Consider the following 26880-nt stretch of genomic DNA (forward strand, 5'->3'; position numbering starts at 1 on the left):
TGAAGTTGAAGCAAAGTAAGTTTAGATTGGATATCCAGAAAAACTTCTTCATTGTTACAATAGTGAGGCAGTGGAGTAGCCTACCTAGGGAAGTCATGGACTCTCCATAACAAGACGTGTTCAACAATAGGTTGGAGAGTCATTGGCTGGGGATGATCTAGGCACAACTATGCCTGTGTTCTACTGTAGGTATTTCCCATGCTTCTGGGTTTTTCTGGTTACATCTACCTTCCTGCTATATGTGCCAGGGTGTTTTTAAGCCTTCCTCAGAGGAGGACCTTGGCTACCATGGTTCCCCTGCTTTACCTGTGGCAGGTTAGGGTGTTTCAGGGTTGACAGTCTTATGTAGAAGTTAGATGAAGGATTGTATGGGATAGACATGATCCTGCTTCAGGCAGGACGCTGGACTAGATTGACCTCTGGAGATCCCTTCTGGCCCTACTTCTCTATGATTCTATGAATGTTGACTTTAACACCCATTCATACCTACCAAGGACCTAATCTATTATACAGGCCTCCTTCAGAAGTCATAGACAGTTCTCTCTAGAACTTATGATCATGGTCAGCAGCTAACCTAAGTGTACACTAGGATGTCTTTTGCTGTCATTCCAGATATAATATGCTATAGCTGTGGATAATGTGGGTAGAATGCCAAAAATCCCTTTCTTCCTCTGCTTCCTTCTTGAAAAAATAAATGAGTTAGGAGGAGGGGAAGGGAGGGAGGAAAGAATTCCAACACTCAGGGCAAATCAGATATTTGCAATGAAAGAATGCTTCTTCAAGATAGCCCAGCGTACACAGGAAGGAAGTCAATATCTCCCTGGGAACTAATTGTACCTTCTCTCCTTTGTTTTCCTTTCTTCCCTTCTTCTGGTTGGATGGAAGGTGGTCTTCAGTAAGTATTGCAGTTCCAAAGATATTATGGACCTCTTCTGCATTGCCACTGGGTTACCAAGGTAGGTGTCACCTCATAGTCTATATCAAATGTAACATGCATTTCACTGTATTGTTCCGTCTTCAGAACAATTGAGAAATGGACTCAAAGAGAAGAAGCAAGATCTTAATCTAGTGCCCCAGCTGCATCTCTTGTTCCAGTTATTCAAGGAGGAGAAATTGGGGAAATGCAGTAATTCATACCTTGTGCATAAATTAGAAAAGTGCTTAATGCACTGCTGGAAGGTGTCAGATACCTCAGTGCTGGATGTATTAGAATAGAATAGAATAGAATAGAATAGAAGTGTATGTCAAGAAATTACAGACAACTCCAGTCAGTTTTACATTTGGAGTGAATAGACATGTGAATCTAGGCCAAAGTCCAGATATCCAAACACAGTATGCCCATTGATACTTAAGGAACCAAAATATCACAATTGCCCATGTCCAGGGCAATGCTTTCCCTTATTTCTATTACTTCTGCAGAGGCCTAAAAATTTTATGTGTTTAGTACTCCTGGAATTTTTTTGTTTTGTTTTGCTTTGTTTTGTTTTACTTGTCATGGGATTTGTATACCTCAATTGCCACACAGAGAGTCAGTTTCAACCTAAACCTTTGCCTTGAGTAGGCCTTTTGCATATGGAATGGCACTCGGCTCCTACTGGCCTCTGGGCAGCACAGACCCTTTTCTAAAGGAGGTATGCAGAGAGGAGTATGATGGGTCTTATTTCCTAAGTTTGTGTCCACACAATGTACCAAAACTGGGGGCCAGGAGGTGGTGGGGTGGAGAAGGGAGGAAGTGGGAGAGTGCTGGAACAAATCATAGAATCACAGGGTTATTCTGTGCAATTAACTTGTATGGTGTTTGGTGGAGGGAGGGGGATGGTATTGACTGTATTGGCTATAGTTTTTTAACATAAAACTCTGGATGGAATCCTGTCACAGTGACAAATCAATATGGTTTGTTGTTTACCCTGGCAATATCCCTCTCATTTGACATTAGAGAGGTTAATAACTGTGATTTGCCTGTAATGTCAAACACTTCCTCTCCATCACCCAGAAAACCTTATTTAACCATATAAGTCATTCATGAACAATAACAGGATGCTCAATGAAATGTTCTGTGTTGTGTTTCATTTTTAAATAAGGGCTTGCAAAAGACTATTGAGGCTTCACTAATTTTAAACCAGCTCCTGGAAAACTCATTTTTTTACATGAATCCATGATGTCAAAACTAGAAAATGAGTTTCAGAAAATACTGCAATGCTTTCAGCAAGGGATATTTTTATTTGTTTTTGTAAAGGAGCTTGTTTAGTAATTTCTAAATTCCCCATATTAAAAGAACACCAGTGTTAATCCCTCATGTAGCATGGACCTAAGGGACATAAGGGATGTTGGATTGTATATGTATTGTCTTAAGGTAAATATTGATATTGATTTCCAGCTCAGTCAGTTTATATCTGTCTAGTAAATCAATCTCGATAGCTCTTCAATAGAAGTTAATGGCAGATAATTAAACGGAGCACAGCCTATATGATTTCAAAGGGAGCAAAGTTACTTCAGAGGATAGACATGTCCATACTTCATTTTTAGTCACAGAAAACTCCTGTGGTTGGGATATGGACAGAACATAGCCACAAGACATCCAAACTTCCATTGCCTTGCTCCTTACATAGTCAATAATGCAAAATGGATGTGACATGGCAGCCAGTCAAAATGGAGGAGATTATGTCCACTTAGCAAGGAAGCTAACGGCAACATAAGATCACAGGCACAATCAAGACCATCCTGTTCTAGTTAAATAAATCTCTTGGAAACGTGTCTTTCAGGAACACAACAATCTCACTTTTGACATCGGATAACTGCATGGTGTCCATTGATCCAACAATGCCAGCAAACTCAGAGAGGTAGGTTTTTTAAGTGCCCAATACCATAGGATGGAGTGAAAGCCAAGGAAAAAGCTTTTTCTTGGCCACAAGTGCGCTTCTTATGTTTCTGAGCATTAAAGATTCCCTTCTGGGAGGTAGATGTCAGCAACAATTGTACACAGGATTAGAACACTAATGCTTCTTTGGTTTTGACTTTTACTCATCATTAAATTAGGACTAGTTATTCAAGGAAATTAATACTGCATGTAAGTATTTAATGTAGGACATCTGTTCCCAACCCACTCTGTTTGCTCTCAAGCTCCCAGCTCTCTTTGTTCACTGGCTTCTTTATTGCTTTATTAGAACCTAGGCATGCCATTATTTGCAAACAGGAACCCAAGACTTTTATGAGGCATGGACTCATTTGCATACAGCTCTACACCGTTCTCTAAATCTCTTTTGGTCTCTGGCTTCTGACTGCATGTTCAGCTTTGCTATTCTTCTTTATTATTATTACTGAAGTACCACCTAGGAGACAGTCTAGAAACCACTGTGCTGAATGCTACACAAATACAAGCTGGGCCCCAAAGAACTTCCACCTTTCCAGTAACAAGTTCCTGAACCTTTCTGTTCCCAAGCTAACATGATTCTTCCCAAAGGGGAGGTATTTCTGCTGTGCTGGCAATATGCCTCTTGTGCATTTCAGCACCCTAAAACAGCACATCTGAGACCTCTAAGGAGGCCAGTTCAATAGTAAAGTGCACTTCCTAGAAGACATCTTCTTTTTTTTCCATGGATACATTTTCACACACACACAGACTTAAGTATTTATTCAAATACTTACTCCTTCTCTTCATGGTATTTATATCAGTCCTGCACAACAAATAGCTTTATCAGTGTTGTCATAGCCAACCCTTTTTTATGTTTTACAGTAATCCATACAAAGTGATACCTGTGACCACTGGGCATCTATCAGGTAAAACACCTTTATTTTAACCTAACGTTTATTAAAACACCTTTGTGACTCAGTTACCAGTTTTGGATTCTTTTTAAAAACTGTAATTGAAAAAATATATCACATGTAAGTCTAGCTGCAGTGTAAAACTCCCTCTCCCCAATAAATGTATATGGTTAAAGCTATGCTATAGCGAAAAAAACAAAGACCCTATATGTAGAACTTCGACAAAATGTTTGATTCACGATTATAAGATATTTGCAGGCAGCCAGCACTCTGGATGGAGAAATACCTGTGGACACAGATCAGGGGATTTTCAAAAGTGCTCAGCATCTACCTGACTCTGCCCCTACTGACGTGAAGAGAAAAGTTTCATCATGTTCAGTGGGAACAGTTCAGGTCAATGCTGGCCATCTTTGAAAATTGCACCCAACATCTGGACCCTCAGTGCTTTGGAAAGGCTCAGAAAATGGGGTTGTTCCATGAAGCAGTTACCTATTGCACATAGTCTAGCTTTAGCTACATCTAACAGGACCAAAGGCACTCTGGATGGAAGACAACAATCCACATACAAGGGCTTTCAGGAAGCAATTTCAAAACAAAACAATTGTGTGTGCAATGTGTGGGAAACTCCACAGAACTGGAGACCACTGATGGCAGCATTGTCGAATGCACCCATTGCTCAGAACTATGTAGGGAAGTGATATTGCTGAGCAAATAATCACTGCACACACAATAATTTCAAGGTTTTATTTCAAGACTGACAGTACCTTTTAACACACCTAGTATATACCATATGATCTTCCAGAGCTCAGTCTCCAAAGCAAATAGGTTGTTGTTCCATCCACAAAGGGAACAGAAAGGCATTTCCCTTCTGCCCTGTTTATGCCATGCTTTCTCTCTGTTTCTGAGTGCTGTGCTTAGGCTAATGGCTTCCGCATTGTGTAGCACCAGTGGTCTGCAGGGCATTTGCTTGGCTTGAGTCCCATCAATGCCAGGACCCACTGCTGCTGTGGTGTAGACAAGCCCCTAGGGTATTTTTGACTTCTGACATTTTCCCATGGTCCTAATTCTTACACTAGCTGACAGTGACAGGAAATGCCTTATGCAGAGTACAATTTGTTATTTAAACATTTTTTTCTGTGTTCTTGCTGTATTTTGCAAAGTAAAGGATACCCAAAGACTTCCCAGATAAAGGGGAGAAAAATTTCTGCGGGTTTCGATGCCAAAGCAGGCAGACCATTTCTGATATGGAAAGAGTAGAATTGGATGATATTCAAGGAACTTAATGCTTCTTTCATGTCTGTTTGTCTTACATTGACTGGCATTAATTTTAAATATTCCTGACATTTTTCAGACAGCAGAAAGAATTGTTTTCTCACCTCTTTCTTTCTCCCTCTTTGTTAAGACTTTCAATTCTTGTCTTCTCTTTTCAAACCAGACCAACTGCATTAGGAGTGTGCATCCATCTTCTGCTTTCAGGGCAAGTAGCTATTAGACCAAATACATGCCAGAAAGGGTTGCAGCATTTTCTGGAAGGAGTGGAGCTAGTATTCCTCTTTTCCAATGATCTCTTATATAGCTCGAAAATAGTGAGGTGCACTTCATGGAAAGAGTACAAAAAGTGAGATTGGAAAATATAACCCTTTGTCACTGTAGCAACTTCTCCACAGTCAGAGTGGCACATAAGAGTACTGGTGAGAGATGGTTCATTATTTCCTGATCATCACCTGGGATAGACTAGCACTATAAAAGATTTCTTTCCAATAGCATGACTGAATAACATTCATTGACTCCAACAGCAGCTGTTATTTTACAGGTGGATTGATTAGATATCTTCCATTCAAAGCTACTGATCTATTTCCTCAGGTTAGACCAGGGTTAGGCGGTACAAATTAAGGGCTGTAGTAAAGTTAAAGCATTTTGCAATGCTCTAGTTGCCAGTTTGATGGCATTAGTATCATGTTCTATGAGGGAAAAAAGGTTCTGTAGAACTCAGTCAGTTCATATATGCTTTGGTTCATGAAGAAGGGTAACTCTTTTGGATACTACTACACTTTAACAAAGCTAAATAGAAGACCCATGGAATGGTAAGCCAGCCTTTAAAGAGCTCATCCACTAATGAACAACTAGAGACTTATTGAGTTAAGCCACTGATTGCCGTTGCTTGGAGGCAGTGAATTCACCCAGTGGCAGGTCCAGAATTTTGAAAAGGGGGGTGCAGATGGTGAGATGCATCATCCCATATGAAACAACACATTTTTCTCCAGTTAAACTAGAAACTTTACTAGTATGCCAGGGGCGTAGGGCTGTACTGAAGCAAAAACAAATATAACTTCATTGGAATGAATTAAGAATAATCTGCAAGGCTGTGACATAGGAGCTTCATTACCAGGAACAGCTAACAGACAGCAGAATTGAAGAACAAAGGATAGCTTGATGGGGAACATCAGGGCCATTACAAAGAAGAGAGAGTCATTAACACCTGTGGCATGAAGAGTTTAGAAGGGATCATGTAGATTATATGGGCCATGAAGTCAATTGACTCCCTCAGCACTGTCTGACTAGAAATGTTGCTGCCACTGCCAGGCAGGAATCAAAGAGGAGGGGAGTGCAAGTAAACCAGTGCACCCTCACCCCGCCAACCCCGACTTCACCGTACACTTTTTTTATGGCACTACCACTAGCTCATTCAAGCAGAAAATCACAACAATGGTAATCTGAGGACTGAGGTGGAAATGCATACTGATATGCAGAGGCCAGTAGCTTCTCTGTCCTTCTGATTGTGATTTAGACCAGCAGTTTTCAACTGGGGGGCCATGAGCAGGTTTTAAGGGTCCACCAGGCCAAGCCCAGAGCAGGGAGCAGCTGCCTCATCCCTTCAGGGCAGAGGTGAGTCCTGAGGAAGGGGCAGGAGCTCAGCAATCTTGTGGGCCACGCTGCAGGTGGGTGGGTGCGGCTCTGTGCTGCTGCTGCTCAGGAGAGTGGGCCCCACCAAGCCCTGCCCACTGCACCCGGGGATGTGCAGGAGGGGCTGGGGAGCCAGGCCAATGGGTCATGGAGTTTTTATAACATGCTATGGGGGCTTCAGGAAGAAAAAGGTTGAGAACCCCTGATCTAGACCACTGCTTCAGGAGATCATGACATTGATCACTCCTTTCTAAAGGGCCTCTAGAGAACCAATACATTCTATTTTGGCCAAGACAAAATATGAAAAATGCATCTGTGCCTCCAACTTCCCTTACCATTTAAACGAGTCTTTTAAATTAGCAAGTTATCCAGTGCCTGCATGGAAGCAAAACCAAGATTTCCTCCCAGAGATACCAGCTGGAATTGGAAAAGCTAAATCAACATGAATTTCTGTAGCTTCCTGGCAGGAGACCTGTGTGAGAATCATTAATAGCCCTATTTCCTGGATTGATGAGTTCATTGATGATATATGGGACCTCAAGTGAGAGCCACAGAGATTTTTTTTTGGAATGGTTAAATATATACACTATCAATCTTGCGCCTATTCGTTATTTGCAAAATGACAGAAACTTGTCACACTGCCTAAATCTACATATATTATGACCTATCTGCTTTTATTTATGAGGCAAGTTAGCTCTTAAAACTTATGCAAGAGTGTGTGACATGCTGTTCTGACCAGCAGTGCCTTAAGGACAAAGCCTCCCCATATCCTATAGAGCTGCTTCCTACATAGGCTAGGGACAGACATTACACATAAACCAGTTTAAGTGATCAGAAACTGGTTCAAACCTGTAACAGAACAGATGTTCAGTGCACAGAAACCAGGTTCAAAATGTGTGAAACTGGTTTGAGATAAATCTGGTTGAATGTATTATCAGACTTAACTGATTTGGGTCAAACTGGTTTATGCCATGTCTGTCCCAGGCCCCTTGCTCATTTAAGTTAAATCAGACTCCCCCAGCATCCCAGCATGCTCTATGGGCTAGGCAGGGCTCTCTGCTTCAGAGCAGAGCTGGCCCGTCCCCTCTGCTCTCTGGCTGGAGCTCCGGCAGACTATAGGTATCTTCCCTCTGCCCTATCCCCCCGTCACTGCTCAAACAGGAATCCCCCTCTCCCTCCTTCCCATCTCCCACAGCACAGACCCCAGACCCATGGACCCGAGGCATGTGGTATGCTAACTAATGCTGAGAGACGTCTTTGTGTATCTCCAAGTTCACTGGGCCAGGCAGACAGAACAGTGACTGCTTAGGGCATTTTGGAGCTAATCAACAGGTCAGCTGGTAAGCTATTTAAGAAGAGGTTTAACTAATAGAGAGAGGCTATTGTTTTACTGATGAGGTGATAAACACTGTTATCAGGACCCTGCTGGCTTGCGTGCCTGTCAGTTTGCTGCAGCCAGTATAAAGAAGCAGGGAGGGAGATGGAAAAGCTCCATATCATCAACAGAACCATGCACTACCCACCCCACCTTGCCTCAGAGTGCTAGCAGGGGGCTGGGGTCCAGCAACACTCCCCTACTTGAGCAGCTTCTAGCCTGAGCCACTGCAGGCATATGCCTGAATTTCCTCAGTCCAGAGAGAATGTCTATCCAGTTACAAACCAGTTTGGCTTCGCCAGGTTAGATTAACCTGCAAAGATTGAATCAATTCAGGCTCAGGCTTTTTGAATGTCTGTCCCTAGCCATAATGTGCCCATGCCAGAATTGCACTGGGATGAACTCTGATCTCAGGATTCCAGTATATATCTGAGAGCAGCTGACTGACAAAAGGATGACTCCTCTGGGTGTAAGCTGGCAAACTACTGTCCAAATTAACTGGTGGAGCACTCTTGGATGATTAGCTGAAATGGATTTAGCATCAAGACATTTTTTGGAGCTGGTTTCTAAGGTTTTGGCCATCTGAGTCAAAGGTGTAGTAGGTTCATTCAGTGCTCAGGGCAGTAGGAGGTTGGGAGTGGGGTCAGCCCAGGTGCAATACTGGGTTCAGGATTGCTCCTATGACCAGGCAGTGGCAGCACAGGAGAGGAAGAATCTGGGGTAGCCTCATAGTGCCTGGGGCTGCTGCCCTGCTTGCCCTGCCCTAGTTACGCTACTGATCTGAACTTTTATTTTTGAAGTCTTTTAGTCATTCTAAACCAAACACGATACTTAGGGTTGAAGCCCAGCTGGGAGCTGAGCAGAGGGTCAACCTCAGAGAGCTGTGGTGAAAGTGGCTGCAAGGGCAAGATTTTTGCAGGACTTGCTTGGTGACATAGGGAAGAAAGTTGCAGGGAGTCCCCACCCTGCCAACTTCTGTGCTTAGTTCTGTTCAGTTGGCAACTCCAGCTGTTTCCAGGAAGGTCAAGGCCACTGGCCCACAGTGAGCAAGTCAGGTGTGAGGGGTGGGAAATGGTTTCAACTGTCCCTTCACATTGGCCACAATAACTAACTGGCACAGCGCTGAGGGAGAAGAAAGGCGCTCCACAGACAGGGGCCAAGTAACATATTGTCCCATGAGCAGAGCAAGGGGTGAAGCTTGGGGGAGGAAGGGAACCATTTGGGCAGTTTAACAATGATGAGGTAGGAGCCACCTGGGCTGCCACCTATGTACCCTAACCAGGAGCAGCATGTACCTGTGCCCCGCTAATTGCTCTTGGTTCTGGCAGCAAAAATCTGTGGCCAGTGCCAATCTGTGAGGCTGTGCCACAGCACAGTGTACAATAGAAGTGCTTTTTCTGCATTCATATACACTTGCTTTCTGGCCAAGCCTGAGGATTCCTGGACTTAGGCCTTTAAAGAGAGGGAGAAAGAGAACAAAACACTCCCCTCCACCTCCCCGTTGCAGATCTCATGTACACACTATGGATCTCTACAAAATACCAAGCACTCATTTGGGGGCTATAGTCCCACAACTATCAGACAGGAAGCCTTGCTGTGACCCCCACATGCACAAGTATAAACTAAGCAATGGATTGCCACAGGATGACTTGAATTTTGCCTGTAACATTTCCAACATCTTGTTAGTGCCCTGTCGTTTGAAGGGGATCTCTTCTTGCCTTTTTTTACTCGCTGAGTGTTGTTGAGGGCAAAATTGAACTACTTTCTACTAGTTTTGATTTTGCCAAACTACATGCCCTTCAGATCTTCCCTGCATGTCACCTTTTGAGATTTTTAGACGGAAGATGAAGGTTGCTATTGATGTGTGTGTTGCGGTAGGAACTATTAACCCCAACCAGGATGTGAATACTGTTCTTCTGTGTATAGTACGCACATATGGAGTCAGGTTAGGATGCCCTTACTTGCATTGAGTACAACCTTATTCCATGTCCAGGTCTGATGAGATTACTTTTGGCATAAGAGAATACTAGCTGTGATAGGGGTAGCTCAGGCTGGCCCATAAGAGATGAGTCTTTTTTCCCTACCTACCCCACCTAAAATGTAAAGAGACATGAGATAAAGGATGGGAGAAGTTTTACAAATAGGGAACCAGAGCAGAGGTAGCATAAATAGTATCTTCAAAATGTTTGATTTTGCAATAAACAGTCAAAGTTTGCATGTTTAAAATAATGTAAAGAAATAGACTTTTGTCTCTTTAAGATGAGAGGAACTGCCATTGTTAGTCATATATCTTTACTGCACCCTAGGGTTATAAAAACATACATCTTCCTTTTAAAAGTCTTTTATTACGTCTATAAACATCAGATTGCAGTTGACTGTTCCCTGGATTAGAATGTCCTAGTACTCTAAGTGAGTTTTGACAAGGGGGGGGGGAGTGAAAGTAGGACATTGTTCTACTGGATCAGTGCTCATAGGGAACTTGTCACTCTCACATATGCTACAGCCACTGACTGAGATCTGAGAGACAGTGAATTCAGGGTGCTCAGGTTTTTGTGTTTATTCTTACTGTTGGATCATATAACGCTCCAGGCACTGTGTACGGTAAGCAGAGACAAAGCTTTCCTGATATTTTCAAAGCTGTGTGTTTTGTTTCAGCTTTTTGCTCTTCTAGCAGCAGTTTAAAAACCTTTCTGAGATGACTGAAAACTGGTCTCCGATTAAACTGATCTCTTCTTTGTTCTTCTAGTCAGGCAACCTGGGAGTCAAATAACATAAAATAGAGAGAGAGTGAATCAGTTCCTAGACTTTCAGAGCCCTGTAGACTTGTCCCAGTATAACAGGTCTAACCATTTTGAAAATTAAAGCAAATGTCCCCAACTACTATTACCGAGGAGTTTAGTGGTAGTGAATCTTTTCATAGGAAACAAGAGTCAGTTTTTTAAAATGTATTAGATGCTGCCTGTTTCTTATATGTTCATTTAAATGTGTATATAACTGTTTTTTTTCCTCCAAAATGTATTTTGTATTGTTTGTTGCATTTGTGAGACATTTGGATCTGTCACACAAGTGCATGAAATAAATAGCTGTGAGAAATGCCTCTATGCTGTCTATGTTTAGGGCATGAACATGTTGTGTGGAAATGTATTTAAAACAAGAAAGTGTTTACCGTATGTTTGCAGAAGGGAGTGCGAGTATATCTGCGCTGTGGTCGCAGCAGTGACTGCAGCAGCTGGATATACCTGTGCTAGCCATAAAGTAGCAACTTGGGCACAAATATCTGTCTAACCATGACAGCAAGGAACTCAGGCAAATTATCCTGCTTCTACATCTGTGACTTTCAGTGTAGACCTATGTGAGAAACAGAGGCTACTGCTACTATATGGGCTCATTTTGCTATTTCACTTCCTAAAATGACCTATTTCTTTAAAATCTGGGGTCTTGTTTGTTTTAAGAAGGTGCCTGCTTTTTTAAAATTAAATGTGAGATCTTGCTGACAGTCTCAGCAAAGGGAGAAATTACCTCACCTTGCAAATTCTGCTTTCAGCAGAGGGTTTCATTCAACTGGGTTTCATTCAAGCAGGCTCTCTGAGCTGGTTTAATTGGCACAGTGCTGAAGTTGGAAGCTGGAGGCACCATTATTCTAGGATTCCCAGAGTTGACAACACTGGGGCAACCATGCCAGTGCTGGCAACCAAGGGCTTTTTCAATTTGAACTGCTTCCTGTAAACCCAGTTGTAGAGATGGTCCCTCCAAATTAGGTCTGTGTTTCCAGGGAAGGTGTTTGGGAAGTTTGAGCTCTGAGTGCCCATAGCTCCCCATCCTGTGAATACACTGAGGACTTCATTCTGCAGAGCTGTCAAACTGCAGTGTCACATTCACTTATAGCATTTGAGAAATTACTGGACTTTCCTTTTTATAGTCACTGCCAAAAATGAGGCTGCAGCATGATTCCATAGTGCAATTTAAACAGTCTGGGCTTTTCTACCCTTGCAAGAACAAGCTGTGTTGTAGCCATATCAAGGCATTAGCCTTTAGTTACTGAGTTCTCTACAGCAGTGTCTTTTTTGGTATAAATAGAACCTTTATGAGCCAGAGAGAAAAGAGAGAGCCAAGGTTTTCAAAATGGTGAGTAGTTTGGGGTGTCTAGATTGAGCTGAAAAGGGGTAGATTTTCAAAGTGCAAGAGGCAGAGCACTTTCTGAAAATTACCATAGGTTCCTTTTAGATCTCTCAAGTTGGTTACCCCAAATTAGTAATTACGTTTGAAAATCTTGCAGAGGACACTAGACAATAGTGTAATAAAGGATCTAGCTGCAATGGTGGAAAGGGAAAGGCCCCATCACAGTGTTATCTACATTCCCAACTGATTGTTCCATTCAAGGTGGAATGATTGCTTTGCTAACTGCTTCTTTGCAACACCCTGAAGATATAACATGAAGCAGTTTTTTTGTATTTCATTGCCTTTTCCTTCTGTATCAGTTTCTATGCGTTTATTATTCTGTTTTTCAGAGAAAGAGGAATTGTTCCAGAGTTTATTGACACAGATTGCTGAACAGTTCTCAAGGTAAGCATTTTACAATTTCATTCCTCATTCAAAATGGTAATTCTTTAACTGACAGAGATGGAGATCTTCAAAGGTGCCATAGGGAGTACGACAATCAATTTAACCAACTTCCACTGATGTTTCAAGGGAGTCTAATACTTCATGCCCCACTCCTTCTCCCACCTCATCACCCTTATGAAAATCCCAGTTGTACTGCTACAGTTAGCCATGGCATGCACACAACTCCCAGGCTATATCCAGACAGTCAAAAAGCCTGAGGCTGAATCGATTCATTCTTCACAAGTTAGTCTAAGCTGATTAGACTGAACCAAGAAGCAAGTGAACAGACATTCTCTTTTGGTTTCAGAAATGTAGCCACAGGCCTGCAGTGGCCCAGGCCAGAAGATGAGGGCTCAGCTGGAGCAGACAGCTTGGACCAAGTCTAGCCTGCCCACCCTGCTGGGAGGGTGGGAGTTTAGGGGGGAAGTGCAAAGCATCCTGGGATGCAGGGGGGCTGTGAGTTAACTTGAATCCAGAGGAGATTTTGGACAGAAGTTCAATAAACCGAATTAACCTAAATCAGTTAAGTCTGTTACTACATCCATGCAGGTTTATCTTAAACTGATTTCATCCATTTTGAAATTTGTTTATTGCACTGAACTTATGTTGTGCTACAGATTTGAACTGGCTTCTGATCACTTATACCTGTTTATGTGTAATTTCTGTCCCTAGCCCCAGTGACTGCTATGGAGAGATACAATGGCTTAAGCCAAAATTGAGTTTGGCCTATATTAGCTCCAAAAAAAAAGGGTAAATGTTTAATTGTGCTTTTTATTCCCTTCAGGAAAGCAAATTAAGTCTTTTTTCACTGAGCTTTATAAGTTCAGCATTTGCTCAATACTTTTCTTTATTTTGTTTTAACCCATGCACTTTTTTTCTCTTCTCCCCAAACAAAATTCTGAACCTTTTTAAGGATGCTTGTTTTATTTACCTTGATTTCAGTAAGAGGGATCAATCCCACTGCATCTCTGCAAGCCACCAAAATGATTCAAAGACAAGAGCACTTCAGCGCACACACACACACTCACAAACACACTGCTATTAAATTAAGCATTATCAACTGAGGTTTGCTTCCCTAAGCAACATGAGGACAACTCACTGTGGAGAGAGGGGGTATTGAAGTGTTTTTATATTCTAGAATCTAGATTCTCCAAGCAAAAACAAAAGCATTCCCTTTGATTTTTCCTAAGATGTCCATAACCTTTGAATGTGCCCAAATCTCCCTCTAAAGGTTTACATGTTGGTAGACATTTTTGCTATTCTTTATAGTAAACATACTACAAGTTGCATTTTGAAATGTATGCAAGTTTCTTGTTTATACAGATTTAGATATAAAGATTATGTTCATAGCTGAGATTTTCTTTTCCAGGGTATTTAAAATCAATGAACTGAAAACTGAAGTAGCTAATCACTTGGCAATGCTGGAGAAAAAAGTTGAACGTGAGTGCCTATTTATCTTGTTTCTAAATAAGGAACTCCTGTGTGTGAAGTCTACATCTATTTGGTTTTATAGGCAGAGCTATCAGCCCTGTGTATTAGTAAGATTTTCCAAGTCTTCCAATTAAAAGACCCCATTTTCTGTTGCTTACAGCTCTGCCAAACTTTCACCATCTGGGCTTCAATTTTTACATGTCTGCTTCAGGACAAATTGTTCTGGAAATTTTCTGACAAACAAGTGAGCTATTTTTTTACACTGAGACTAGTAAAAGTAGATAACCATAGCTCATGTTAAAAAAATCTATTGTCCTTTTTGTTTGAAAAACTCTTGCACTTTCATGCCTCAGAGCAAGGACTTAAAAGAAGAGATGGCCTTTGTATCAGGAATGAGCCTATTGGCATCCCCAAGAAAATTAATTCAATTTTGGCCTTTGAAAAACCGCTTTTCATACACAAGATCTAGAGACAGCTTAGTAATAACTACATTGAAATGCCCCAGAGATTCTGTGTGCTCTGAGCATGCTCCAGCTCAGGACTGAGCAAGACTTTCCAAGAAATTGCAGCTGTGGACCAGAACTGAGTGCCTAAACTGAGAACGGAGAGCTCATCCTCCCCTTTTGCGCTAAACACTTCTCCCTTCATTATCACCCAGGCACCATGGAGATAGGAACTACAGAGGGGGAGGCATTATAAGAGACTTGTGAGGGCAGATATGGAGGGGCCTAGGACTAGAGGCAGCTAGAGGAGAATGGGAAACTGAACAAGAGTCAGTGTGGGAGGAGACCAGACTGATTGGCTAAGGAAAATGGGACTGAAAAGCTCTGAAGCAATAAGAAGGATCTCATGAAGTATGACGACAAACTATGACTGGCTGGACTAAGAAACAGGAGTGGAGAGACTAAGATAGGATAAGGAGTCCAAGAAGGAATCTGAGAGCAGGAGCTGATAGGATTCAGTAGGTGAATAGCACTCAGATGGGAGACAGAAACAGATCATTGGAGGGCAGAACTAGTACTGATTGTGCAAGGAGACCATGAGTGCAGGAAGACCAGTGTTGGGATGGAAGGGCTGCAGGGTTGACACTCAGTGTCTTTGGGCTAAGATATTGGAAGTGGATTGAGAAGTCTGCAGAGTAAAGACCGGTGATATGAGGAGAATGGGACTAAGAGGATGAGCCAGAAATGGAGAAGAGAGGGGCCTGGGATAGGAATGATGGAGCAGACAGGGCAGAAGGGGCAAAGGGGCAGACCAGTCTGGCGCATAAGAGCAGTGTTCCCTTCCATTCATGGAATGGGCCTAATGGTTTGTGGTCAGCAAATACCTGTAAAACTCACTATTGTATTGTCCCATCTCCCCTTTGGCACTGGTTCACACAAGGGATGACAGCCTACTATTTAAACCACTGGCTCAAACAACAGAAGCTTGTATGTGGTGCTAAGGGCTCCAATCCTTCAAGTGAACTATGTTGGAGCCAGTATGATGCCATAGGTTGGAACTTTTGTTGTTTTACTTTGCTTTTTATTTAAATAAATTCTACTGTAAGATAGATGAGCAATATAAAGGTTACAAAATGAAATTCTCAAATCTTTGTATCTGTTGCAGGGCAAATCATTTATACCAGGCTTTTCACAGGTAGTCACTCACTTTACATTCCTCATTTTCTTGCTTTCCAACTTGATATGCTGAACACTTAGCTACTGTGGACTTTGCTAAACCTCAGAATATTTTATAGGACCAGATAAGTATAAACTAGGCTGAATTAGCAAGATTGTGTCAGACTGCAAGGAAGTAAATATCTTCATTTTGGCATTTCCCAGATTCTGAGTTCTCAATTTTGGAACCTTAGTAATAATCCTTTAACATAGGACAGGCCTGTGTGCATATATGTATAACGTATTCAATATATATTGTGGTGGTGTGTGGTATGTGTGCATCAACTGTTGGAAATACAACTCCAAAGGATAAATGCCTATGTTGCATAAAGTGAGGATAGTCCTTTGAAATATAGCCTTGCTACTTGAAGTCCATTATTACTTTTTAAAATTAATTACACAAGGGTAACACCATGACCATCATCTGTGTTTGCTGGGTGTCTGCAAAGAGCACAACCCTTGTCATTCAGTTAGGCTCTTCTCCCCTTTAGTACATGGGTTTGCTGCATATTAAAGAGAATTTGATGGCATTTTGTTCTTTTCATTAAGCACGCTGAATTCCCTATTGTCATCTTTTAAGGTTTTTTTTATTGGCTCTAATTCATATATTTGCTTTCAATTCATACACTGGCTGAAATCAAAGTTCTACTGGGTTTTTCTGCACCAGACAAGTGGCAAGTCTCAGCATGGAGGGCATTCAAGCACCCTCTGCCCTTTCCCTGCTTACCCACACCCAGAAGATAGCTAGTGAGGCTGATCTGGGCTCTTTCCCACAGGCCACTCTCAGCCACTCCAGAGCACAGTGGTTGGAGAGCAAGCACTGGGGTGAGCTCAAATTAGCCTCTGTGGAAAACTTCTGGGTTCAGAATGTGCCTGTGTGTGTGCATGTTGGCAGGGGATGGCCCAGGCATGCTGGATCCCCTAGTGCTGAGGCTCACTGTCATTGCAGTGTATGCAAGCCCACTAAAGGCAATAGGGCCAGGATTTCACCCACCACTTCTTGCCTCAGAAAACCATGATACCAAGTGTGTAATGTAAGTAACATGCTCCATTGTACATATCAATATGGCTAGGGACAGACATTCAAAAAGCCTGAACCAGAATTAATTCAATCTTTGCAGGTTAGTCTAACCTGGCTGGGCTGAACCAGTTTGTAACCCCACAGACATCACCTCTGGACTGAGGAATTGCCAGCACATGCCTGCAGTGGCTCAGGCTAGAAGCTGGGGTGGGGGGTGCTAGAGCAGCCCACCCTCTCTTCCACAGGGCTGAGCTGGGGGTGGAGATCATTTTGACACTGTTTCAACTTGTTTCGAGCTCGAAACAATGAAATTGAAATGAAATGAAGGGCTTTGAAACAGCCTCAAAATGAAACAAGGGCTTTCGAAACATTTTGAGTTTCGAAGCTCAAGCTGGGTTTGCCTGCAGGGAAACAGGAAGTAGTAAGAGGGAAGGGAAAGACTGTTCTCATATTGACTGTGTAGTTGGCCAGTGACTATTATCCTTCCCTGAAGTCCCTTCCAATCCCAATGCTCTGGGGAAGGGATGGAAAAGCAGCATAAAAAGGCAGCATTGTTTGAACTAGCCTGCTTTCTGCCTTGGGGTCTGACAGTTACTGAGCTGTGTCTTCCAGCAGCTCAGGAGCATTAGACAGAGCAGGCTACTACTACCATTGATTTGAATGATTTCCTACTTGCTAGCCTAGACGAACAAGTGGGATTCCACAATATCTTTTGCTTTTTTCTAGACCCTTTTATATTATAATTATATTCACTGATTTATTATTTCCAATTTTATAATTATATTGGATATTACACTATAGAATTTAATTTATATAGGAAGGGAGATACATTTATATTTTATTTCTATACATTTATACCTTGCAGCACAGACTACAGATCTTATAGAATTTATATAGGAATGCAGATAGGATTATACCTTGCAGCATAGACTATAGAATATATATAGGAATCCAGATACATTTATATATTTGTATAAAACCAAGACACTTTAAAACACACCATGAAGCATGGTGGAAAGGTAGCTGGCAAGCCTTCAGGGAGGGGCAGAAGAGGGATTAGAGGGAGAGGTGTAAATTCCTGCCCCCCCAGCCCCCCAAACTGAGACACAGCCTTTTTCCTACAACTAGCAAGGATGAGGCTTCCAGAAGCAGCAAGGAGAGGGAAGTGGTGCCAATGCCACTGCCTGTGCCAGAGACTGCATCCCCTCCAAGGGCACCAGCCAGAACCCCCACCACCACCATGACAACAAGCAGCAGCACCAGCATGACAGTCTCCTTCACCCCCATTTCACTTCCTATGCTGAGCCTTCCAGTGCCAGAGGAAGAGCAGGAGCTGGATCTGAGTGCCCTAGCAAGGGAAATTCTAGGGAAGGAGAGGGAATCAGCTGAGTTTTTGCTCCACACCCCTCAAGTTTCCCCTAGAGCCAGGTCTCCCTCCCCAGAAGGCATTTCAGAGGAGGCTAAGGTAAACGTTGTGGAGGCAAGTGGCTCATCTAAGTCCAGTCCTCCTGTTGCTGTGCCTCTGCCTGCTGAGGAGGGGGAAATTGCAGCATCCACACATGCACCCGCACCCCAGAAGTGAGTGGGTAGTGTGGTCTGGGATCATTCTGAGCTGGCAGATGATCCCACATATGCTATCTGCCTGCACTGCCAAGCCAAAACCAGCCGGGACAAGGGAACAGAACACATGAGCACCACAGGGATGCTGATGCATCTCCGCAGGCACCAACCCCTTGCCCTTGCTCCTTCTCAGCCTGGCACCAGTGGGAGCATGCCCAAAGGGAATTCCCCCTTTCACTCCAAAGCCCCCATTCCCCCAAAGGAGAGGCAGTCCACCCTGGAACAGTGGAGGAAAGGCAGATAGAAAGCAAGGCGTGTTGCAAGAGCGAGCGAGATCACCCAGAGCATTGGGGAGATGCTTACTGTTGATGGCCAGCCCTTCTCCTTAGTTGAGTGACCAGGGTTCAGCGGGATCATGGCACATGTGGCCCCATCTTACCAAGTGCCCGCACACACCACCTTTAGCAAGACAGTAGTGCCGTCCCTGTATGAGGCATGCAGGGAGTACTTGAGGGAGGAGCTGTGCAAGGCAGGGCCACAGGTAGCCTAGCACTTCACCTCCGACATCTGGAGCAGCCAGAGTGGTGAGAGACCATGCCTACCTCTCCCTCACAAGGTACTGGTGCGACTAGTCAGGCCATCAGTGAGCTCTCTTTCAAGCCAAGGTGATGAATGAGTCCCACACAGTAACAGAGATCATGGGGGCCATGAACTGCTTGGTGCAGAGGTGGCTCACCCATGGGTTCATGGTCACTGACAATGGGGCCAATATGGTCAAGGTGGTCCGTGATGCCAACTTTGTTGGCATCTGCTGTGTGGCACACAAGTTCCACCTCATTGTCAGGGATACCTTGGAGGGGGCCAGGGCTGATGGTGATGGTGCCAGCACCACCAGCAAGCTCATTTCCAAATGCAGGAAGGTGGCAGGCTACTTCCAGTGGAGCATCAAGGGGGGCAAAATGTTGCAGGACAAACAAGCAGAGCTGAACATCTCGCAGCACAAAATCATGCAGGATGTGGAGACTCGGTGGAACTCTACATACCTGATGCTCGAGAGGCTAGTGGAGTAACAGAAAGCCATCCATGAGATGGCTTTGCTTGGGGAGACTGGGATCAGCAGCCCCCTAAACAGAGCTGCGTGGGATTATCATCTCCCCGGTCTTGGTGGTCCTCAAGCCATTCCTCAAGGTCACTGAGATCCTCAGCGCTGGTGATGCCCTCCTTAGCCAGGTGATCCCTGTAGTGAGGTAACTTCAGAGCCAAATGGAGAACTTCCAGGAGATCAATGTTCCTGGCTGGGGCAAGCTGCTGTCACCAGTTGTCTAAGCACTGGTAAGGCGGCTGAAGGAGGGCATCAGGAAATGGCTTGATCCCTTGTGGTCCAGTACGGTCCACGTGCTGGCCACCATGTGTGACCTGAGGGTGAAGGGCAGCATATGCAGCAGCCAAACCCTGGATCAGTGGACAGAGGTGCTGGTGAAGAGAGTCAGGGAGGCAGAATGGCGGAGGTGGGGGGGATGTGGAAGAGGGGGATCCACTGTCCCATGCTAGCACACCACCTACCAGTCAGTCTCCTCCTCCACCACAGGCACTGCCAATGTGGTGCATGGCTTTCATGGTGGGGTCCAGAGGCACCAGACCCCACCATCAGGCAGGTAGCACTCAGGCCTTGGTGGCTGCCTATTTTGCGGAGGGCATGGTGCCGCTGCTGTGCGACCCCCTTGACCTATTGGGCAAGTCACAGCCAGATGTGGCCAGATCTGGCCACGGTTGCGCACACCTGCCCTGTCCACCGACCAGTGCTCTGAGCAAGAGGGCACTCAGCATTGTGGGGATGTAGTGACACCACACTGCACCTGCTTGGATCCTGGTTTGGTGGAGCAGCTAGTGTTCCTGAAGGTAAGCCTCCCACTTCTGGGGTTTCCCAAGCTCCAGGTGCAGACAGAGCGAATGCCACCCTCTTCACTCCATCCGCACCTATTTCCTTTTTTCATTTTTTGAAAGCCATTTAATGCCCTGCTGTCAGAACTGGAGGGGGCACCCACTGCATCACCAGCCAGCAGGGAAAGAACATGTTCCTGCTAAGCTTCCATGCCAGGACAAACTTGGAAGTATGGGCTGAGGCTATGGGGTGGAGGCCACAGGTCCTGAGCATGACCACTAAAACTGCACTCTGCCAGGGTCAGGGAGGTCTGGTGGGACTGCTGGTGGTGCAGCAGCCCCAGAAAATGCAAGGACTGAGGATCCCTCTGGTGAAAGGTGGGTAGGAAGCACCATAACCTCCAGCTACCACACACATGCACACAGTCCTGGCTGGGGAAAGCCCAGACCTATCATGTCTTTGACAGGCCTGAGGCTTGCTGGTTGCAGTGGAGTTGTGAGGCTCTAGGTGAGCTCAGCTTAGCTGCCTGGGATGCCAGCTTTCGGGTTGAAAAACCCTTTATCTGGCTGAGTAAGCACCTGCATTTGGTGTGTGGTGTTCCTGGATGGAAGGAATAGTAAAAAAGTCAGAGGGTTTTTTTGTGAAAAATGTGCCCCCTACAGGTAGTTGGATATTCTTGTCTTTGATACATTCTGGTGTGCAGTTTGTGGGGGTACTGGAGCTTATTGGCAGATTTTGTGTTTTGAGCTGTAGGAAATTGGCTTGGCTGAGTAAGCACCTGCATTTGGTGTGTGGTGTTCCTGGATGGAAGGAATAGTAAAAAAGTCAGAGGGTTTTTTTGTGAAAAATGTGCCCCCTACAGGTAGTTGGATATTCTTGTCTTTGATACATTCTGGTGTGCAGTTTGTGGGGGTACTGGAGCTTATTGGCAGATTTTGTGTTTTGAGCTGTAGGAAATTGGCTTCTGGTGATACGGTTAGGTTAGCAAAGTTCAATGCTCGTTTGAATTTACAAACCCCTTTTCAGAGCCAGACCTATGAACTTCACTTCATCAGCCTCCTAGGTAAAGAAACTCATGGACTCAAGATAGACATTGGATTTATTGCTTGTCAGTAACCTGAGGTGCAGTTTCCCAGAAACCCCTGCACCTGTCTCCTTGAAGCTTGGCAGGCTTTGTGGCCTTAGAAAGTGCTACCATCCTAGCAAGTTTCATCTTAATCAGGCAAGAAATGACAAAGTTATAGGCAATTCCATGCTTCCCCATTATAACCTATGGGCAAAATGTCAAAACAGTGTCGAAACAGTGAAAGTTTCAACAAAACGAAACAAAACAGTGGTTTTGAAATGAAATGAAACTCGAAATGAAACACTGTCCCATCAAAACATTGAAATGGAAGTTGAAATGGAACAGTGCTGTTTCACATAGCCCAATTGGCCAGGCCCCCAGCAGGGCCTTGTGAATAGGGAGGGACCTCTCCCCTCACTGTTGATAACAAAGCATTTAATTTCACATCAGGGAGTTACACAGGGAGTTGTTTGCATTTATCAGCCCATCAAACAAAAATAAGCCTCTCTCATTAGTTCAAACTCTTCTTAAACAACTTTTTCCAAGGAAGGAACAGAAGGACATTACCACCTACCTGTTGATTAGCTCCAAAAAGCCTTAAGCCAACAGTGTCCTGTCTGCCTTTGTCCTATCTTCCACAGCACGGACCATAACCAGCGAGCGGTATGCTAGCTAATGCTGAGAGGTGTTTATGTAAGGCAGAGGGAAGGGGGGAATCCCTGCTTGAGCATAGAGTGGTGAGGATAGGGGGGATCAGGAAGAAGCCAGGCAGATGCTACTGTACCTCCAGCCAGGGAGCAGAGGGGTGGGGCTAGCCCTGCTGGGCTGAAGCAGAGAGCAAAGCCCTGCCCTGGATTGCAAAGCAGCTGAGATGGTGGGAGACTGATTTAACTTAAACCAGGATGGGGTTTGGGACAGACTTTGCATAAACCAGTTTGACTCAAATCAGTTAACTCTGACTGATACTACATTCAGCCAGGTTTATCTCAAACTGGTTTCAGCCATTTTCAAATTGGTTTAGGTGCACTGAACATCTGTTCTGTTACAGGTTTAAACCAGCTTCGGATCACTTAAGCTGGTTTATGTGGAATGCCTGTCCCTAGCCTACATTTATCTTGTATGCTTTAGATCAGGGATGTCACAGATACAGTCCATAGACCAAATCCATCCCCTGAAGTCATGTCATCTGCCCCACAAAGCTCCTGGAAGGTCCACTGCTGAAATCCAGAATATGGCACCCTGTTGGGGATACATTTTGGTGGTGGTGAGACAAGCAACAGTGGCTTCCTGATACTGCTTGCTTTGCTGCTCACGGTAGCCCTGGGGCCCAAGTGAGTTTGATATCCCTGCTTTAGAAAATCAGTGACATGGGTTTTTCTTTAGTATAGAGGCAGAGGTTCCAGATTAGCCCAGGACCCACACCTCTTGCCTCCACGTTTCCTGGTTGCAGATCAGAATGCTGCAGGGCTATATTATCATTTCTCTTCCTCCTTATTTGTATAATTCTCTGATAGCAAAGTGGTTATTCTCAGTTCCTCTGCAGTAACACAGTAAAGTTCATTAAGTCAAAAGAGCATTTCCTTACATAAACTGGCTTTTAGTTCTCATCCTACGTACTGTATAATATAGTTGGGGTAGTAGGATAAATAAAGCACTATGCAGTCTTGACACCAGCAGTCAAATTCTCATTTATGTGCACCAGAGCCATAAGTGTATTTAAGTCAAAAGTGGACAGTATCTTCTGCAACAGTGCAGCTGCAAAAATGCCGTCACCTTGGGTGTGGCTGAAAAGCAGGATTACTGGTTCATGGAAAAGTTGGGTCTTTCCCTGTTCATTTGGTTTTGGTCAGACTTGGATGGAAACCAACAGTTTTTCAAAATTTCCTGTGAACTGGAAGCTCCTTGAACTCTGCAGATGCATGGTATAATTGACATTTGTGTTATTTTCTTGGCTCAAAAGCAACAGCAGCGAAATTGACAGACATGTCAATTTAAGCAAGGGGCTGCAGGGAGCAGTCAGGATTCCTGGCTCCAGGCAGACTGACTGCAGCTTGCCCCAGGACCAGAGACCCAGCATATCTGAATTAGGTGTATGTAATAATAGTAGAGTCTTTGGGAGCCCTGTCTTGGAGTTGCCAAAAATGCACTGAACACACAATGTTTCAGTCTCAATGGACCAAACTTTTTTGATGAAACCATTTTATTGGAAAATGTCTGATTGGCAGCATGCCAGAATCCATGGCCCAGAGCAGATGAGTCAAGCACTTCTGTGGGTGTCCCTGTCAACCTGGTGTAGATGACATGGTGGCAAAGTGAGCAAAATGCTGTTTTCTTCAACTGGCTGTCTCCCAGCAATCTTGCTGATCCCCAGCTGGAACTCACAGATGTACTCTGCACACACTGCCTTTCAACATTGGCGGGCCAGCTGGGGTCAAGGCAGATATTGAAGGCCAGGCATGCTGCCTGATTCCAGCTACAGGCTGAAATAAGTCATATATCTGCAGTACCTGGGTCTTTTTAGTTGGTTTCAGGGGCTAGTATTCTCAGAGCTGTCATATAGATGAACCAAAGTCTCTTCCCCTCTGCTCCTCTCCCCAAAAAGGCTTCTTTCTTAGCTGGTTCTAACTACTGATAGAAATAACAGCAGGTGTGGCTTTCCATTGCTTTCTGCCTGAGCAATTAAGGTCATATCTCCAGCCCCTTCTGCATGGAGAGGTGCTCCTTCAAAGAGCTGTCTACAGGGGCACACATCTGCTCACAATCTGACCACAAGAACTTGCAGCAGTGTCAAGTACACAACTCTTTGAAATGAGCCCATGCATGTGCAGCGGGGCTGGATTCTGAACTCCTCACTCAAGTGAATCAGCCATTTCCAGTCCACATCTGCTTTAGTGAGAACTTCAAGATTTGGCTCAATAGTTTGGTTATCTTTTTAATTATTGGGTCTTCTTTAAATAAGTTTGTCACCCCAGATTAATGCAAAAAGCTTAACCTCTATGTTGGGTGCATAACAAGGAAATTTATTACAAGCAAAATGTGACAAAATTTATACTTTGAGTTTTGTTTTCCTTCTCAACTTCTGCACCAGAGGTGAATCTTGTGCTGGCTTAAAAGGTACCTTACAAGTGTTAAGCAATACCAGAGTGGTTCATTCAGGTTATCTCGTAATGAGATATATTACACCTTATCTACACAAAAAAGATTTTCCTCAGTTATAGTCCAGTCTAATTATACCAGCGTAACCCCCACGGAGAGGTTCTTCTTATGGATAAGAAGGTAGTTTAGTTTAGCTTAGCTTAGGTTGCTTTGGGAAGGCGTTAAAGCAAAATGAAATTAAATTAAAGTTTATTCTGTAATAAGAGTTTTGTTTGTGTGATTGTACCTCTCCAACTGGTAAAGCTTCTTCATATGAACAGGATCTTAGTCGAGGCAGCAAGGCACTTGGCAGTCAAATAGTGGTCTTTAGGTAAGAAGTATAAGAAGATAATACGCATCCTAATGGAACATCCCAGGATACCTAATGGCTGTACTTACAGAAAATAAATGTGTGCTTCATTATAATGCCACACATTGTAGGAAAGAAAAAAGACCCTTTTTGTCTGTGCGTTCCTCCCTGCTCAGAGACAGAATGTCACAGAAACTAATAGATATGTTATGTCTATGAAAATTAAATAAATGTGTGAAATATTTTTTGCTAGCAGTAAATTCTCTGAAAAAATGCAGCTGGCAGTGGATTAAAACAGCTTGCAAATTTGGGGTTGAATTTGGAAAAATATGTTCAGCCAAAAAAGAATGGGAAAAATTCAGATAATAAGAGTTTTAATTTTGATATTTTCAGTGTGAAATATTTTGAAATCATATTGTTATTTAGAAATTGAGGAAATGTTTTAAAAAAGAAGGGGCAATGGGTCACATGATTTTAAAAAAAGACCTACATGGGGGGGGGGGGGGGGGGTCCCTGTTCAGATTAAATGTTTTGGGTCAGTCTGAAAGGAATTTTTTTGGTTTTTACTTTCTCTGAAAATGGAAACATTTATGGTTTTGATCTACCTGATTTTTTTTCAATTGAACGCCTGGACCAACATCTCCATTGTTCACCCAGATTTACAAATCAAGAAAATCCCAGTAAGCCATGAGTTCTGGCACAGCCAGAACACAATGCTAAACACAAGCTTACAAACTGTGATGAGATCTAAAACTCACTATCTGGAACAGAACAGCTAACAACAGGGCAGTTAATTGTGAATGAGGTCTGACCACCTATGTTCTATTTGATCACCTGCCATTTGCACACAACTTTACTGCAGTTACCATAAAACCAGAGGGTCACTTTCACAAATGTAATTTGTGAATTTGGCCCTGCATTTCCAATTAGACGAGTTTTCCTGCAGATTTTCAAAGTGGGGTGGTCTGTTTGCATGCATGTTTACAGCGACATAACAGCTATGCTTTAGCTTATTGTTCCCAGCACACAGCCTCCTCTTATTAGTGTCTAGAGGCAGAAACAGAGCACCCCTTATTATTCAGCAAAAGCTGAATAATTTAGGTGATTTTCAATCCTCTCTAAAACATGCAATTTCCCCAAGGGGAAAAAAAAATGACCTTTTAGGGGGACCTGGCCCTTTTCTGCACAGTCTTTACCCAAATATACTGTGTATCTGGATCCCAAATGAATTTGAGCCTTCCCAAGTGACCTTCCAGAAAACCCTTAAAACCAGTAAACATACTAAAACAACTTCCTTGTTAAAAATAATTTGATGATCTTTTTGCTCCCTTACTGATGCTGAGAAAGCTTGAAGGGAAGCAGGAAAGCAATAGTATGAAATGTGTTCAGGCTTACCCCTTCTCCCTTTGTCCTTTCCTGTCTCTGCACTGGGGGGTTAAATGGGCCAGGCTGCGAATCATTTTAGACTGGAAATTGAAAGAAAGTTCCTGATTGTTATGATAGAGAGAGTCTGCAAAAGCTGTCTAATTGGAGGAGTGGGGGTAAAACATCCTCCCTGTGCCTTTGAGATGGTATTTGAGCCAGGTATGTAACCTGGATGCTTAAGATACCGAGGCTGTCCCTTTCAGTCGTATGACTGCTTGGTCAGTCAGAGTTTGCTTTGCTGCTGCTGCTGCAGATAGAAGCTGGAAAAGAACGTACCTGGGAGCTTAGCCCAGAGCAGTGCAGAAGGGCATGAGGTCGTCATGGTAGTGAATAAGATAGGAAGTGCGAGTGACTGTCAACGAGCCAGAGAAACCAAGGATGTACAGTGTGCTGCCAAATGAGAACACTGAATAAATGGAGAAACAATTTTCCCTTCTCGTTTCTTTCCACTTTGGTCACATTAATGATTGCGTAGAACAATATTACATACAAAACTTTCAGATGGAAATGTGATTTGCAAGTTGAAGACACCAAACGTAAATCACTTTCAGAGCCCTGTCCTTTTCCTTTTCTAATGTGCAAGGATTTGGATTTGGTTTATGAATGTCTTGTGCTTTTCCTCTTTCCCCATTCCACATCCAAAAGCAATAGCACTAGTCACTAACATTTAGAAGAATTCAGAATTCTCTCTTGATCGCTGGGATTCTGGCCCTCCTAAGCAGTTTTTCATCCCTTGTATATATTCTGTG

At 43.6% G+C, this 26880-nt stretch overlaps 1 protein-coding gene across 8 annotated transcripts in view; it reads left to right on the plus strand.

Annotated features, from left to right (window-relative positions):
* PDE9A (phosphodiesterase 9A) overlaps positions 1–26880 on the plus strand; it is a 93003-nt gene that overhangs the window by 26543 nt on the left and 39580 nt on the right. Inside the window, exons 2-6 of one of the 8 annotated variants that reach the window (XM_025217062.1) lie at positions 886–956; positions 2763–2840; positions 3734–3777; positions 12550–12604; positions 14013–14083. In XM_025217062.1, the coding sequence (XP_025072847.1) occupies positions 886–956; positions 2763–2840; positions 3734–3777; positions 12550–12604; positions 14013–14083 (319 nt within the window). Of the gene's footprint in view, positions 1–885; positions 957–2762; positions 2841–3733; positions 3778–5800; positions 5847–6629; positions 6649–10444; positions 10643–12112; positions 12167–12549; positions 12605–14012; positions 14084–24142; positions 24153–24314; positions 24376–26880 lie in introns of those variants that run through there. The other 7 variants (XM_025217061.1, XM_006034932.2, XM_006034936.2 and 4 more) reach the window with 7 other exon arrangements.

Source organism: Alligator sinensis, unplaced genomic scaffold (assembly GCF_000455745.1).
Source record: "Alligator sinensis unplaced genomic scaffold, ASM45574v1 scaffold643_1, whole genome shotgun sequence".
Taxonomy (NCBI): Eukaryota; Metazoa; Chordata; order Crocodylia; family Alligatoridae; genus Alligator; species Alligator sinensis.